Below are 17,431 nucleotides of genomic sequence, written 5' to 3' on the forward strand. Positions count from 1 at the left end.
GGCCCTGAGCCCTTACCTTGAATCTGCTAGTATTCTATAAATTTAATGAGTATGTGAAGTATTGAGCCACACAGACCAGAAGATCCCACAGTCTATCTTCGATAGCACAGAAGCAGGCCATCCAAGGAGAAGTTCAGCTGGCTGTTGTGCTAAGGAGAAGGTTTTTGCTCTCCGTGATGGCAAGTAGAGGGGGAGCATGTTTTGATGTCTGGTGCGGACAGTGTGAAAGGTTTGATTGGGACACCTTTCGTGGACTTGTTGCAGGAGGGCAGTTAGCAGCTTGGTAAATATCGAACGAGTAAGAGTCAGTACGTTTCTGAAGAACACAAATAGAAAGTTTTTCTTAATAAAATAAGCTATATACAATACCCTGTCTGTCTGTCTCTCTCATGTAGATATTTACAGCTAAATATTTCCTTGTGACTTTGTTCAAGTCTAACAGATGGTTGATTAGCTTGTTGCAGAACTGTTTCACCTCTGAGATGTTTTTTTTTGAATGATTCACTGAAAGAAAGTGATTTATTCAATCAATTAGTTTTGCCTATTTGCCTTTCCCATGATTCTGCTGTGCTAATTTACAGGTGCGATTATAATTTCTCTCTCTCTCTCTCTCTCTCTCTCTCTCTCTCTCTCTCTCTCTCTCTCTCTCTCTCTCTCTCTCTCTCTCTCTCTCTCTCTCTCTCTCTCTCTCTGACATTATTGTGCCTCTCATGGGCTAAGTCCAGAATCACTCAGGAGTCATTAAACTGAGAATTGAGCTGCAGGTGCTGATGTGTGACTGATGCCAGTGGGGCAACAGTTGGAGTCAGCAACTGGATGAGCTGATTCAGGAAGGCAATACTTGCTGATTACTTACTACCCAGGGGTTTGTGCTGCAAATTGTTCATGCAGACTCCATGTGAGGAGAAGATTAGGCTCAACAGCTCAATAGCGGCCAGCAGTTCTGGTTCAAGCACTCTAGATGGATGTCCCTCTGAGGGAGTGCTTGAGAAAGCATGTGACTGCTGGGCCCATTCTCCAGCCTCATTCAATGCATCCAGAAGAGGAGAAGACAAATTTTGAAAGTTGAGTGAGTGTTTGGGGGACAGTCTTTAAGGGGCATCATTTTTTGAAAAGCTTCCTTTTTGTGGCATACTAAGCTTGATCAATGTGTTTACTCTCTCTTCTGCCCCTCCTCCTCCTCCTCTTTCTCACAATCTCCACCCTCCTCCACCCATCCCCCCCAGATCAGAAGACCTGCCGTAACAATGAATTCCAATGTGGCAATGATAAATGCATTGCCATTACGTTTGTGTGCGATGGTGATGACGACTGTGGGGATGGCACAGAGGAACAGCACTGTCTTCCGCCTACCTGTGGACCCCATGAGTTCCAATGCAACAACTCCATGTGCATCCCCTTGCTGTGGGCCTGTGACAATGACCCTGACTGCTCCGACAGATCGGACGAGAGTGTGGAGAGATGTGGCCACAAGGTCGTGCCTGCAAATGCCTGCTCAGCAAATGAATTTCAGTGCAACAATGGCGAGTGCATCCACCTGAACTGGAAATGTGATGGAGGCGTAGACTGCAAAGACAAGTCAGACGAAACTGGCTGCCGTAGGTTTTCTCTTACCTTTAGCAAAATATGTCTGCTCAAAAGCATTCTGTAGCTCTATATTAAACTTGCATTTATTGAGATGGGTGAGTAATTACTTCCTATTTATGTTGAAAGGGAGTTTTGCAATGGGAGTGATCTATAGAACCTATTGCGGAAAGAACTGTAGGCTTTCAAGAAGGAAGGTTTTGATAAAAGTATGAACAGCCTGCTTTTATATGAAACCTAAGCCATGGTAAAGCGTCCCAAGATATTCAATTTGAATATTATCAATCAACATTTGATACTGCACCATGTAAGGAGATATTAGGATAAGTGATCAAAAGCTTGATCAACAAAGTAACAGCGAAGGAGTGCATTATGCCGAAAAGAAAGCAGTTGAGAGTCCATTGATTTGGTCCCAGGAAACTGAAGAATGACTGCCATTAGTGCAATGGTTAACTTGGTGAGGTCAGACTTCGAGAAACACAGAACTCAGAATGTTGTAGGTTTGGAAGAGGTTGCAGAGATGGAGAGAGTCAAAGCCAGGGTGGGTTTCCTTCAGTGCTATTAGACTGGAAGCTAATTGAGGCCAAATGAGTATAATTGCTGGGTGAATGGAAATTGGTGCTGGTAATGATGAGGGCAGCAGAAATTTAGGTGTGTTCTAGTTTATAGAGAGCTTAATGTTGAAAGCTGGCCAAGAGAGCACTTGTACAGTCAAATCTAGAGCTCTCAAAAGTGTGAATAAGGGTTTCTGCAGCAAATAAATTGAAGTAGAAGCAGATACTGGTGGCTTTTGGTGTTTAGGCAGAGAGTCATGGTGATGTGGCAGATGTGGGATTGGGTGTTCATCTCGGGATTAAATAGGATACTAGCATTACAAATCTTCAAATCCAGCCTCGAGACAGTGTACTAAGAAAGGCATGGAGCCAATGGTTAGCAATTTGTGTTTGAGGCAGGGACTAAAAACAGTATCTACTCTTCCAGGACTGATATCAGACAAGTGCTTGTAAGCTGATAGAGTGATTGTGAGAGATTGTGATGATGTAGAACTAGCTTTTGCATTAGCACAGATTTGCAACTTAATATTGTCCTTTTTCGATGATGTTGCCATGGAGACGGTATGCTGAGAGGGAATCTGTTCACCTCATCGAGCTCATGCCAACTTTCTGAAGAGCAATTTGGTCTGTTCCATTCCTCCGCTCTTATATCTGCAGTTTTGCAAATTTATTTATTTTGCTGTTAAATGTCCATTTAATTCACATTTCAACTCATGCAGTGTCACCTAGGCAACAAGTTTGAGGTCATAATTACTCAATGGGTTGAAGCAAAATTCCTTTTATCCCTTCCAACGCTAAACATTTTGTCCAAAATGCTAAGTCTGTGTCCCTAATCTTTGAGCCGTCAGCTAAAGGCAAGAGATTTCCTGGTTAACTTTTCTAAGCCTGTTGTAATTAAGTACATTTTTTTCAGAGCTGATGAGATGAAGTCCAAGTTGTGGATATTGTGAGACATCGGGAAGTGGGAGAGGTACTTGCACACTGTTTCAGGAGCCAGGCACACTCCTTAGATAAATAATTCCATCAAACCTGATCTGCAGTCAAGGTCAGGAGTGTGTGATTTTGATTGAGGCAGGTACAGAATCCAAAACTTAGCTTTGGAGGAACTTTAACCAGTGCCCTTGTCCACTAGGGTGAGGTTTTAATGAGTGTACACACTGCATGGATGATGAGCAAATTGACTACAGCATCATTGTTCAGGGTGCCTGTCAAGTTATCGGGGTGGAGGTGGGGCGGTAGATGAAAGGAAATGTAAGAGTAAAAGGGGACAGTATAGTTAGGGGAACAAATATTGCTGCCTACCTGATGCCAAGGTTCAAGACATCTCTTCTGGAAGGAGAATGGAAGTAGGAGTGCAAGGTTCCACTTGTTATGGTCCATGTACTCATTTTTTTCTTTATTCATTCATGAGATCGGGGCATCACTGGCTAGGCCAGAGTTTATTGTCCATCCCTAATTGCCCAGATGACAGTTCAGAGTCAACCACATTGCTGTGGGTCTGGAGGCCAGACCAGGTAAGGATGGCAGTTTCCTTCCCTAAAGGGCATTAGTCAACCAGATGGCTTTTTCCGACAATAGGCAATGGTTTCATGATGTCAGATATTTATTGAATTTAAACTCCGCCATCTGACTTGGCAGGATCTGAATCCAGGCTCCCAGAACATTACCTGGGTCTCTGGATTAACAGCCCAGCGATAATATCACTAGGCCATTGCCTCCCCAGTATGTATGTACTAATGACACAGGTAGGATTCAGTCAGAAATCACACAGGTTATATTTCACCAGGTTTATTTGAAAACATAAGCTTTCAAGGGCTCACTCCTCCTTCAGGTGTTAGTGAGAGTGGTAGCATCAAACATAGAGTTTATCAGTAAAGATCAAAGGATCACACCCAAGATCCCCAGGATTTACATGGCAAATGGAGTTTGATGTAGGGAAGTCTGTGCTCATACAATCAAAAGGCAGACTGTTATTTAAATGGACAAAGACTCCAATTAAGTGCAACGTATGGAGATCCAGGTGACCTGTGCATGAAACAAAATGTTGTGACATCCTGGACCCTGGCGCCAGGCAGGCAATATATTGTCCTGGAGTAAGGTTGACAGTCACTGAAGCACCAGTCTATTTTCCCCCCTTAATGAGTCCCTTATCCCTATTGCACTTCTAAACCAACAGCCAATGCTACAACTACAGCTGTGGCTGAGCCACTTGCAGTTGTAGCTCTGACTGTACTTGCCTGGGGTATCAGTGCCCTTACCGCTTTCCAAAATAGAAAACTGATTTATGAACAGGATGCCAGGGGCTGCAATAGGGTTAGGGTTAACTCTAACTCTAACCCTAACCCTAACCCTATCGTACTGTCTGCTGGTTTCTGTTGGACTGTCTGGTGGTCACGCATTTCCTTCCTTCCTGCAGGCTGCAGTGTGGCCACCTCTCCGAATGTGCTATCCGTGTAACTCTCAGCCGACTGATGTGGTGCAGCGTCTCCAGTCAGCACTCAGGCTTCAAAACACAGAGTCCATATTGCTGCAGGTGGATGGTTGTGCAGGATCCTGTCAGTGTCCCTGAGTTTCCATGTATTGCACGTTACACATTCCACTTGACCAATCTGTGCCCTCTGTTTTAAACATAAGCTTACTTAGACTTAAACTTTCTCCTCTTGTGCTAACTTTATTTCCCTTGCCCTACTTTGTTGACTTATATTAGTACAATGCATTTGTCCCGCCTTTCACTTTTACTTACCTGCTCTTTTTCAGTTAATCCTTCTTCCAATAAACCCACTTTTTAAAAAATCACACAGGATTCAATGTACCATTTCTTCTTGATCTCACCATTTGTTTGTTTCTCCCCAATCAGTGGTAACCTGAAGCTGCAGCTGTTAAACGGCCTCCAATCTCACTGCAGTACTAATAATCTTGTCCCTCAGTATATCGTCTCACTGTCTCCTATCTTGCTGCGGTACTAATTACCCTGCCCCTCAGTATATCCTCTCACTGTCTCCTATCTTGCTGCGGTACTAATTACCCTGCCCCTCAGTATATCCTCTCACTGCCCCCTATCTTGCTGTGGTACCAATAATCCTGCCCCTCAGTATAACTTCTCACTGTCTCTTTTCTCATTGCGGGCCCAACTATTCTGGGTTTCTATATTCTCTTACTGGCTCCTGGAAGAACCCTTACAATGTTTTAAAAGTACTTAGAGACTCTGTTTGGGGAGAAAAACATGTTCATCTCTGGCTGAGTCAGCACTTACTTCTCATCCCTATTGCTTAGACAGCAGTCAGCCACATTGCTGGGGGCCAGACTGGGTAAAAATGATAGCGGAATTTCCCTGAAGGACTACATGAGTTGTTACAGTAATCAACAGTGGTTACATGGTCATTATTAGGCTTACGTGTTCCACATTTTTATTGAACGCAATTTCCACCGTCTACAATGGGCAGAACATTAGGCTTGAGCTGTGAACTACTCATCTGATATAATTATCACTGTGCTACTGCCTCCCTTCAACTGGCTCAATTTACAAGGTGACAGAGCAAGGACTGGAAGGTGGGATTAAGTTGCATGGCCCTGGTTGACCAGCATAGACATGGTGCTGGCCTTCTTCAACATGCAAATTTCTGAGAGTCAGCAGACCCGACTTTTGTTTTATAGACAAGCATCAGGATAACGTTCTCTCAGGGAATCAAGTCATTATTTATCTTCGAGATAATGGGAACTGCAGATGCTGGAGAATCCGAGATTATAAAGTGTGGAGCTGGATGAACACCGCAGGCCCAGCAGCGTCTTAGGAGCACAAAAGCTGACATTTCGGGCCTAGACCCTTCATTTCTGATGAAGGGTCTAGGCCCAAAACGTCAGCTTTTGTGCTCCTAAGATGCTGCTTGGCCTGCCGTATTCATCCAGCTCCACACTTTATAATCTCCCATTATTTATCTTCCTCTTGTTTGGCTTCTTGCCCTAGGTGTTGTATATTGTTTTATTATGTAAGCAATTTGAAAAATAACCAGATTTTCAATATTTCAGTTTTCTCCTGTATATCATTTAAAGTTACAAAATATAAAAATAAATGTAAATTTCTATTTTCTTTTTAAAGCAATGATAACTTGTCAGCCTGATGAGTTCCAGTGCAGCGATGGAAGCTGCATTCACGGATCCAAACAGTGTAACCAAATCTTTGACTGTCCGGATCGAATTGATGAGCTAGATTGCCTGAATGGTTTGTCCTGATTATTTTAAGACACCCATCAAACATTAAATTGCCAGTGCCTATTGAGTAGTTGCTGATCTTTTCTTGCTGTTTTTGATGCTCACTAGTGACCCCATGCAAAGGGCTGCAGAAATTTCTGTGCAAGAGTGGAGAATGTATCGATATAGACAAAGTATGTGACTCACAGAGGGACTGCTTGGACTGGTCAGATGAACCACTCAAAGAATGTGGTAAGGTGGATCAAGAGTGGTGAACGCTTTTTACGCTCGCTGTACAGTCAGTACTCGCCTCATATAATTTCATGAAAAGCAATAGCAGAGATAGAAGCTTTCAGAGGGATGAGTTCAGGTCGTGTAATAGCTGAAGAAATCAGACTTCCTTTTAATATTCATAGACAATGCAAACTTTTGTGGTCCTTTTGTGCTTTACAGTGAGATCAAAACTCACTGTAAAGTCAGTAATGTCCATACTAGGAAACAGGGCACTAATTGTTGATCACCTAGTGTCAGTGTTTTGTTGTAAAGCACTGTAAAACCAATTGAACACTTTTGAGATATGGTCACTATTGTAATGAAAGAAATATGTCGCCCAGTTTGTGCACAAGGTGATCCCATAAAGTGGAATCCAAGAACTATCAGTCAAGTGTAGCTGAGGGTTAAATATGAGCCAGGACAGTGGGACAGAGCAAGTGCAAGTGAGTATTTTGTGCCCACCTGAGAGGTCAGGCAGGATCCCCACTTAACATTTCATCCAATATATGATGCTTCTAACAGCCTAACTTTCTCTTGGTACTGCACTGAAGTTGGAGGGGGAGTGAGGGTGAGGGGATGGGCTAGATTTTTCACTGTCCTTGAATATCAGAAAGGAGCTTGAACCTACAACCTTGAGTCAGAGGTAAAAACAGCCACGGCTAACATAGCATTGTGCAATATTAGATCCAATAGAAGATTGGTTAAATAGAATAAAACTGCTGCTACATATTGCTGCAGCCTCCATCTTGAACAGTGTCCTATGCAATAATCCACACTAGCCTATAAAACGTCTTTGTAAAAATAGACCAGTTCAATGCAACTGTGTTTTGTGCCCATTGTCTATATGAACTCTATGAAATCTGCTTGATCACATTTTACTTGGGCTTCTTGCAGCCACCAGAAACATCGTTCTTTCCTTCAAGCATCTGGCTGATAGCCTCTGTCTAAGCTTTCACATAGTGAATGTAGCTATGTGAATGAGGAATTGGAGGGTTGCTGGTGTACTCCAGCTGGAGCTTGCAAGATGGAAACTAGCCTACTTTTTCAGTACATTCACCTGAAAATGTAACATTTGATCAAGGCTCCACCAGAAAACATTTTGGATACTGTTTGGATACATAAAAATATTTAAGGGAATTTAGTTGCAATTTCCTGTTCTTTTGTCAGGTGCCTTTATGCCCATATTCTGGTTCGGACAGATTGGTTGGGAGAAGATATGACTGTCTTCAGACTTGGGCTTTCTCAAAACTCTGTTTATTACATATTAACATAAATACTCTACACATTAAATTCCGAGATGTGTCTGGCTCTGACTGTTCTCCTACATTGTTGAGACTATTTGCTTCATGGATCTATCTCTCTTCTAATCAATCCTTTTCACAGCATGGCTTCACCCAAGCAACCGACTGACCAACTTACTGGGACATTTTAACACACACGCCTCCCACAATATGCTATTCATGCATAGTAGGGAGTAACTCTGTGAAATAATTGCAAGGTTGTTCTTGGGTCCTAGAACTCTGCTGCACAACCGTTTCAAATTCAATATTCACTCCTCTTTGTCACATTCTAATGTGACTAGAGCCTACGTGAATTTACTCATACTGTCGTTTAGAAAATGTTTGAGTTTTCTAACTAATGTTTTGTGATTTGACTAGACCAATAGTGTCATTGATCTGATAGGAGTGATCTACTTTGGTGTCTTGTTGCGTTGTCTGTTTCAGGTTTAAATGAGTGCCTGACCAACAATGGTGGCTGTTCTCATACATGTAGAGACTTGAAGGTTGGATATGAATGTGAATGCCCAGCTGGCTACAGACTGCTGGACACAAAGACGTGCGGAGGTAATTAAAATTCAAGGCGGCTCCTGGCTTCAGTCAATCGTTTAAATAAAGAGCTGACTGTCTAACACTGTTTTCGCGTGTCAATACTGTTGCACAGAGATTTCAGTGCATTTATTGACTAGTCGAAATGCTTCTTTCAGATATAAATGAATGTGAGGATCCGGACCGATGCAGCCAGGTCTGCACCAATATTAAAGGAGGGTACAAGTGCAGTTGCTTCCAAGGTTATGAGATGGATCCAATGACTGAAACTTGCAAAGCAGTGGGTAAGAAGGTGGTGTCTGGCACTGTGTACAATTGTATTGTCAATGGCAGTGTATGATCCTAAATAGTGACTGTTGGTAGGTAATTTGAGCATTAGTGTGATCCTGCCTTCCTGTGATGTTAACACAAATGCATCTTCCAACAGGCATCCTCAAATAGCAAGATCAGGAGCATCTCGCTAATTTTTTTTGCTAATTTTTTAGAAATGGATCCAGGGAAAGACAGACAGAATGCTGCAGATCCTCAGCAGGTCTGGTAGCATCTGTAGAGAGAGAGAAACAGTGAATGTTTCGTGTCCAGTATGACTGGAGAAACTCAGCAGTCCTACTGGACAGGAAACATTCACTCTGTTTCTCTCTCTCCACAGATGCTGCCAGACCTGCTGAGGTTCTCCAGCACCTGAGTGTGTGTCTCAGATTCCCAGCATCCACAGAACTTTGCTTTTATTTTAATGAAACCAGGGGATGTAGCTCTGTTTCACACCAGATGGTGGCATTTTACTTTTGAAGAATCAGAGGCTGCGATGAGAATTGGCAGCTGAAATTTGAAGTATTTTGATGACGACTAGTACCCTGTGTCATACCCTAAGTTCCACATTAATTTCCGGAGTTTCAAATGGTGCAAACAAAGTCTTCTTCTTCTTCTCTGGTGATTTTTATATTTAATGTGACCATCAAGAATCAAGGTTCCAGGCTTTAGCAGTTCAAAGGTCGTTGGTTTCCACCAGGAGCAGGGTCCTCTTGATAGTATGCTGAAAATGTTTCTTAACCTTATCAGCAGGCCTGAGTCTCCCCTCCTGCTCAGTTGGCTGGACTGCTGGTTTGGGATGCAGAGTGCGGCCAACAGCATAGGTTCAATTCCCACATCGGCTGGTGATCTAATGAATAAATCTGCTTTTCAACCTCTGGTTGAGCAGCTGCTGGACCGGTGGGACTGTGGCAACATCTGTATGACTTTTTGAAAGTCTTTTCCTCGATAGCAGTTTGCATTTTTTGTTTAATGGTACCTGTATCTTGATAAAATGGCCATTTCTGAAATGCGAAAGCCAGTATTGGTTGAAGGTACATACATCGGGAAGATGTACTGAAGGTGTCAAAGCTTTGTTGAGCCTTTACAAGAAGGGAGAAAAGTAGTGAGGGAATTCCAAAAGGTTGAACTGAGCTAGCTAATGCTATAGAATGGAGGGGGTGCAGAAGTGACCAGAATCGGAAGATTGGCAGCTGCCTGTTGGAATTTAGAATGGCAGAATTTTGTCTGTAAGGACAGTCTTGTGGAGGAACTTGTGACATGGATTTTGAATTCATGCACTGGGAATAGGGAACAAGTTGAGGTTGACAAGTCCAACGATGATGGAGTTGGCACAGGATAAATTGTGGGTAGTGGAATTTAAATTAAGTTGGATTTTATGCAGAGCATCCTCATTTACTAATTCATGCCAACAAAGGGCATTCCACATTTGAATACTGACTCTGAACTGGATTGGACTTGCCTATGCTCACTCATGTAGCTGTTTTCAGATGGCAGAAGAAATGTTCATGCTATTAGTTTATGTACTTCCCTGCCAATCCGCCTTGGACCTGATCTTCCAAAATCCTGGATAAACAAACATCTAAATTAGGAGCAGGAGGAGTTGATTTGGCTCCTCAAATCTGTCCGCTATTTGATAGGATCATGCCTGATTCATGCAGGACCTCTCATCTTTCTTGCTCACTCCTTGCCCTGAGACTAAAGAGTCCATCAAGAATACCCAGATCAGTTTAAATAGGGTTCAATGACCCTGCCTCCACTGCTGTCTGGGGAACAGAATTCCACCAGCTAACAACCCTCTGTGGGGGAATAAAAAAATCTTTTTATCTCTCCCTTAAATGCATGTCTTTTTTTTTGAAACTGTACTGCTTTGAACTGGTCTCTCCTACAGGGAAAACAGCCCCACAATATCCATGTTGTCATATCCCCTTAGAATTCTAAGCGTTTCAATAAGATGTCCCCTTGTTATTCAAACACAATTATGTGCTCAACCTGTCTAACCTTTCCTTTACAAGATAATCTCTTCATTCCAAAGAATCAATTGAATTTCGGGTTATTTGTATAAAAAAGCAGACATTCATGCCTTTACCAAAGTTTTTTCTGACTCCCACCCATTAACTGCTCAAAAATTCAGGCAGTCCACCTCCTCATCCAATTGGTTCAAAACATCTGACTGAAATTATTCTGGATCTTGCTGCATCACAAAACCAGATCTTCTGGCCAGATTGGAAACTTGCAGCCCTCCCCTAGGCTAACGTTGGGCCTGGTACGGTTTATTTAGTAATGTTTTACAACTCCTCATAGTGGCACATGACACACTGCAGTACGTTGCAAGAAAGGGCAAGAAAGATAATAAAAATATCCAAGTCCCTATTTACCATACCAGCACTCCTACTCAGTAGCAGGAAATAGAGCTTCTTGCTGTGTTAATGTTGGGTGGGTTCTATTTATTAGTTAATTCTTTTGATTTATTTGTAAGAACAATTTTGTTTTTTGCTTTCTTTATAGGTACAAGTCCTGCAGTGGTCTTCACCAATAGCCATGAGATTAGGATGATTAATTTGATGAAGAAGGAGTATACACGTCTTGTACCTTCATTAAAGAATGTGGTGGCTCTGGATGTTGATGTTGAAGCTGAAAAGATATATTGGATTGATCTGTACTACAAAGAGATATATAGGTAATTTTTTTTGTCTTAATTGTTCATGGGGTATGGGCATTGCGCACTATGCTGGCATTTATTACATGTTGCTAATTTTGTTGGAAGTGAGCTGCCTTCTTGAACTGCTGCAGTCTTTGGAATTTAGGAACACCCACGGTACTGCGAACAAGATATGGATCCAAGTCAGGATGGTGTGTGGTTTGGAAGCAGGTTTTCGGGTGATATTCCTACATACATCTGTTGTCCTCGCCCTTTAATCTGCCAGGGGCCGTAGGTTTGGAAGGTGCTGAGAAAGAAGCCTGCAGTGTGTTTTGTAGCTGGTACACTCTGCTGCAGTGGTGCATTTGTATTGAAGGAAGTGAATGTTGGAAGTAGTGAATGGGGTGCCGATCAAGCAGATTGCTTTAACTGAAGGTGTTGAGCTGCTTGAGTGTTTTGGCGATTCATTATTTGGGCAAGTGCTGAATATCTCATCATACTCCCGACTTGTGCCTTGTAGATTAGAGGCAGCCACAGGATGGGACTTTTACTCAGTGCAGAATTCCTAACACTTCACCTGTTCTTGTAGCCTTAGGTATCACACACTAGGTCCAGTTTAGTTTCTGGTCAGTGCTAACCCCAGGATGTTGATACTGGGGGACTCAGCAATGCTAATGCCACTGAATATCCAAAAGGTGATGGTGGGTTTCTGTCTTGTTGGATATGGTCAGCGCCTGGATTTTTATGGCAGCTAATATTACTTGCCTTGTATCAGCCCAACTTAATATTGTCCAGGTCTTCCTACATCTGGACATTGTCTGCTTCAGTATCTGAGTAGCCATGAATGGTGCTGAATGTCGTGCAGTAATCAGTGAATGTCCCCATTCCGACCTTATGGACGGAAGATCAACAAAGCAGCTGAGAGTTGGGTCGAAGAAAATACCCTGAGCAGCCTCTGCAGAGCTTTCATGGGACTGAGATGGTTGACTTTCAGCAATCACAATGATCTTCCTTTGTGTCAGTTATGACTCCAACCAGAAGAGAGCTCCTCCCTCCCATTCTAATGGCTCCAGCTTTGCTTAGGCTTCTTGGTTCCACACTGTCAAATGCAGCCTTGATCTCAAAGGCAGTCACTCTCACCTCACTTCTGGAGCTCAGCTCTTTTGTTCCTATTTGGAAAAGGCTGTAATGAGATCAGGAGCTGAGAGGCCCAGGCTGAACCCAAACTGGGCGTCACTGAGTGGGGTATTGCTGAGCAGGTGCTGCTTGTCAGCACTGTTGATGACATCTTCCATCACTTTCCTGACGATGAAAGAATAGACAGGTAGGCCGGCAATAGGCCGGGTTGGACTTGTCCTGCTTTTGTGGACGGAACGCATCTAGACAATTTTCCAAGTATTGGTTAGATCCCATGTTGTAATTGTGTTGGAACAGTTTGGCTAGGGTTAGTCCTGGAGCACAAGTGCTCAGTAGTTCAGTATTATTGCTGGAATAACATTGTGGTCTGTAGCCTTTGCAGAATCTGGTGTCTTCAGCCATTTCTTTGTCACATGGACTAAACTGAATTGATTGAAGACTGCTTGAGCCTCAGGAGAGGTTATAATAGATCATCCACTCAGCACTTCTGACTGAAGATGGTTGCAAATGCCTCAGTTTTAATGTTTGCACTCTTTCGCTAGATTTCCATGATATTGAGGATGGTGATCTTTGTAGAGCTACCTCCTCCTATTAGTTGTTAATTGTTCACCACCATTTATGACAGAATGTGGCAGGATTGCAGAAATTAGACCTGATCTGTTGTTTGTGGGAATTCATTTAGTTTTGTCTATTGCATGCTGCTTCTGCTCTTTGGAATACAAGTAGTCCTGTGTTGTAGCTTCACCAAGTTGACACTTTGTTTTTAATTATGCCTAGTGTTGCTCATGGCATGGCCTCCTATCCTGTCTCAATTGACCCAGGGTTCATCTCCTGGCTTGATGTTCAGACCACAGTCAAACCAACAGATGGGCTGATGTCTGGGACATTGCCCGAAGGTGTTATTTTGTAAGAATGACACTGTCAGGCTGGTGACTTGGTCTGGAGAACATAGCTCCTAATTTTGACTTAAGCTGCAGGTGCTATCGAGAGAAACTTTGTAGGGTTGACAGGGCTGGGTTTGCTGTTAATGCTTCTAGTACCAAGGTTAATGTGGTAATCCGTCCAGTTCTATTCTGAAATGTTTTAGGACGGTAATATAATCTAAAGACAAAGTATTGCACACTATGCAAGACTTCCTTGTTAAATTCCTGAATACCATTTCCATATCTACCTGGCACCCCAACAGCTCTTTCATCTCTGGTTACAATACAAGTACTGCTAATTTAGAACTTTATATTTAAATTGAACAACTTTCTAGAATTGTCAGACACATAGAAACACTCGCAAAGAGCTGAGACACAAATACTGTGGATGGGGATGGAAAACAAAGTTAGAAAGGAACAGTTCTGGCAACAGTCTGAATCACAGATGTTTTCTTTTGACTCCTGTTTCTTTGCTAATGAAGTAAGTTGGTGAATACACTGATTCTTAGCCTCTCTTTCACTGAAGATTTGCCCATTTAGTACCTCTGAAGGTGGTTTTTCCCCTTTTCCTTTCATCAGGGATTTACAGAGAGAACAACGTACTGAGTAGGTGAGGGAGAATAGCTAACTATGTTGGATTTTCTTTTACTTCTTCAGACACAAGGGAGAAGAGAGAGACAAAAGCTTTCTATTTGTCGGCTAGCTGTTCTGCTGTATTGTAGGACAACTGCCCTGGAACCAATGAGTCAGATTGTCTCTGGGCAGTACATGCCCGGAGTATCATTCTGACTGGAATGCTCCCTCATTGCTTAAATCAGGCAAAATTGGAATACAATGAGAGTTGTGCTGACAATAACGTTTTAAGAACTGCAAGCATTATTTTAACAATTTTTCCTTTCTGTAAAGCAGTATCTCTCCTCATTTCTAGTTCACAGTCTAAAAAAAAGGCTTTGACAATAAGCAAAAGAGAATGCTCTACAACAGATACTGGAACCTGAAATTTACCTGCAACTCAATTTCAAAATGAACTAAGGAATTTACAAAAAGCTACATATATTCCCTTGAAAACAAAAACTATTCTGATCATGTCTGGTTCAACACTATAAACACTGCTTGTATAAAAAAAATCAGTTCCTAGTTTCTTGTGAAGTTGACTGGTGCTTCACTTAATGATACCATTTCAAAAGCTGCCACATGTCAAGATGAGTCTATTAGACCATTTGGGACACTCCATTCATCTCTTGTCATTCTAAACATCAACAAATTGCTCTAATACCAAAGAATGTGGTTTCTCAGCAATTTTTCACAAAACTGCAACCTCATTATGACAATGTAATTTGTAAGTATTGTGTAATAAAATAATTTGTTGATTACAATAACTATGATCCAATTCCCGATCTACAGATTGCAGAATACAACTTGCTTAATCCACTGATGGATTTGTGGATGACATAAGATTATTACAATTCTTTCCACACTCGATACCCACGCAGTTGGGTTTACTTTCAGTGACTAGTTTAGAATCAGGTAACTAACTCCAGTAAAAACCGAAAGAACTGCAGGTGATGTAAATTAGAAACGAAAACAGAAGTTGCTGGAAAAGCTCAGCGGAGCTGGCCGCCTCTGTGGGAGAAATCAGAGTTAATATTCCGAGTCAAGTGACCGTTCCTCAGAATTGCAGCACTAACTTCGGTATTCCTTTTCCTGAGGATATTGAGATCATCTTCCTTAATCTTTTCTCATAGTGCAGATACTCAGCACCTACAATTATGTTACTGCGCTTGCTCACAAATGTTCATTATATATTTGGAAATAATTTTCAAACAGGGAAAGAATACCAGTCTTTGAACAATTTGGACAGCATTGCAAAGTTGAACTTAGCACTCACGCCATGATCTTTGTTCTAGTGCCCCTTTGGATAAAGCCAGTGATCCAAGCCAGCATGTACATCTGATCAAATATGATCTCCACACTCCTGAGGGCCTAGCAGTAGACTGGGTTCACAAAAATATATACTGGACAGATTCTGGTACCAGGTCAATCTCCGTGGCAACTGCAGATGGAGCCAAAAGAAAGACCCTCATCAATACTCAGCTCGACAAGCCCAGAGCTATCTCAGTTGATCCAGTTCGAGGGTAAATATTGATAATATATTTTCCAACATTGTTTATTTATGGAATATCTAGATTTTGCCCATCTTTATCAAACTTCTGGTCCTGTTAATTAGGTTCATGTATTGGTCTGACTGGGGTAACCCTGCAAAGATTGAGAAAGCTGGGCTGAATGGAGTCGACCGTCAGACACTCGTCGCAGACAACATTGAATGGCCAAATGGAATCACTCTAGGTAGATGTTTCAGCAATGTACCAAATGTTAGTGAAATTGTTGTAGACTGAGGTGAGAAGCAACACAGGACTGGGTGTATTTTCCTGCCTTTATATTTCAATATTTTTTTAAACTTGAAGGTGCTAACTGTAGATCTGATATATGACATAACAGGATAAAAGTAACACATTCTCTGCAAAGAGTTAAGGAGCAGTCAAAGTAGGTCATGACCAGCACTAGTTAAGGTGACCTTGAGCTATAAAATGCAGCAGAAATTTCATAACTATAAAAGTACTTCAAACTGAAGGAAAAAGTCATTTGGCTGAATAAGCCAATCACTTTTTTCATAGATTTGTTTTCTAACCTTATCCCTCAAGTGCCTCTAACTACAAGAATGATAACAATTTTATTTAAGTCATTCCCACTGTCCATTTTAAGAACTAAGAGCCAAGATACCTCCTATCTGCAGCCTTTAATTTTCCCCCATTTATTTTATCACAGAATGGATTTACTGAAGCACTGTTGAGAAAGTAACTGATTATTTAAATATATCCATCTTCTTACTTCTAATTTCCTAATATTTTACTTGGCGTGCTGACATTTGAATGTTTTGCAATTGCTCCCAGACTTCATTAAAGTAAACTAAATTAAGTTAAATTGGAGGTGTTCAGTCTATTCTTGGGACAGACTGTTTGCCCAAAGACACAAATCAGCTGTGGGTAAGTGGGTTGTATGATGAGTCACCAAGCCCTTATTTCCCATTTTACATGCATAGACACAAGTTAAAATCCCTCCCAATGTGTCTTTCGTTGTGGATTTAGATCAGGAGAGGACTAATATGTGTTGTCCCTGGTGAAAGGCATGGAAGAACCTGCACTGAATGATGGTTTGTATTTGATTTCTAGATTTACTGAACCAGCGTCTGTACTGGGTTGACTCCAAACTGCATGAGCTGTCTAGCATTGACCTGAATGGTGGACATAGGAAACGATTATTATTCTCAGAAGAATATCTGGGACATCCTTCTGCTCTCACAGTTTTTGAGGTAAGGCTAGAATCTGAGAGTGCTTTTGTTGGTGCCAAAGTAATTCAAAAATTACAATTCTTAATATCATTCCGTATCAAAGCTTTGCTGAATATTTCTTTCTGTGTTGTCATGTCAGCTGTACGGTGGCTCACTGCTGCCTCATAGTGCTAGGGACCCGGGTTCAATTTGGGTGATTGTCCATGTGGAGTTTGCACATTCTCCCTGTGTCTGTGTGGGTTTCCTCAGGGTGCTCCAGATTCCGCCCACAGTCCAAAGATGTGCAGGTTGGCTGGATTAGCCATGGGAAATGCAGAATTACAGGGATAGGGAGGGGGTGAGGTCTGGATTGGCTGCTTTTTGCAAGGTTGCTGTGGACTTAATGGGCCTTCTGGCCTGCTTCCACGCTGTACAAATTCTAAAAGTATTTTCTGTGAAGCCACAGCGAACTTAAAGTGTACTTCCATTTAAGCAGCTGTTATGCAACTGCAATAAAAAAGACATTTTATCCCACAGTGGATAAGGCATCCAGCTCATCTGGGTCTGCACTTTGTTTTTCTGACTAACAACTGCTGTGCAAGTCCTGGGGTAATGGTTGACCCACACCAGTACATTGTGTTATCCACGTAGGTATTATTAATCTGTGA

General features: G+C 42.0%; 1 protein-coding gene across 5 annotated transcripts in view; it reads left to right on the top strand.

The window, feature by feature from the left end:
• lrp8 (low density lipoprotein receptor-related protein 8, apolipoprotein e receptor) overlaps window positions 1-17,431 on the top strand; it is a 105,250-nt gene that overhangs the window by 71,960 nt on the left and 15,859 nt on the right. For 4 of the 5 annotated variants that reach the window (XM_048538697.2, XM_059647818.1, XM_048538699.2 and 1 more), the window contains 9 exons: window positions 1,227-1,598; window positions 6,235-6,357; window positions 6,456-6,578; window positions 8,324-8,443; window positions 8,584-8,709; window positions 11,243-11,414; window positions 15,343-15,570; window positions 15,663-15,781; window positions 16,666-16,805. In XM_048538697.2, coding sequence (XP_048394654.2) covers window positions 1,227-1,598; window positions 6,235-6,357; window positions 6,456-6,578; window positions 8,324-8,443; window positions 8,584-8,709; window positions 11,243-11,414; window positions 15,343-15,570; window positions 15,663-15,781; window positions 16,666-16,805 — 1,523 coding nt within the window. The remainder of the gene's footprint in view (window positions 1-1,226; window positions 1,599-6,234; window positions 6,358-6,455; window positions 6,579-8,323; window positions 8,444-8,583; window positions 8,710-11,242; window positions 11,415-15,342; window positions 15,571-15,662; window positions 15,782-16,665; window positions 16,806-17,431) is intronic. The other variant, XM_048538700.2, reaches the window with a different exon arrangement.

The sequence above is a fragment of the Stegostoma tigrinum genome, chromosome 8 (assembly GCF_030684315.1).
Source record: "Stegostoma tigrinum isolate sSteTig4 chromosome 8, sSteTig4.hap1, whole genome shotgun sequence".
NCBI lineage: Eukaryota > Metazoa > Chordata > Chondrichthyes > Orectolobiformes > Stegostomatidae > Stegostoma > Stegostoma tigrinum.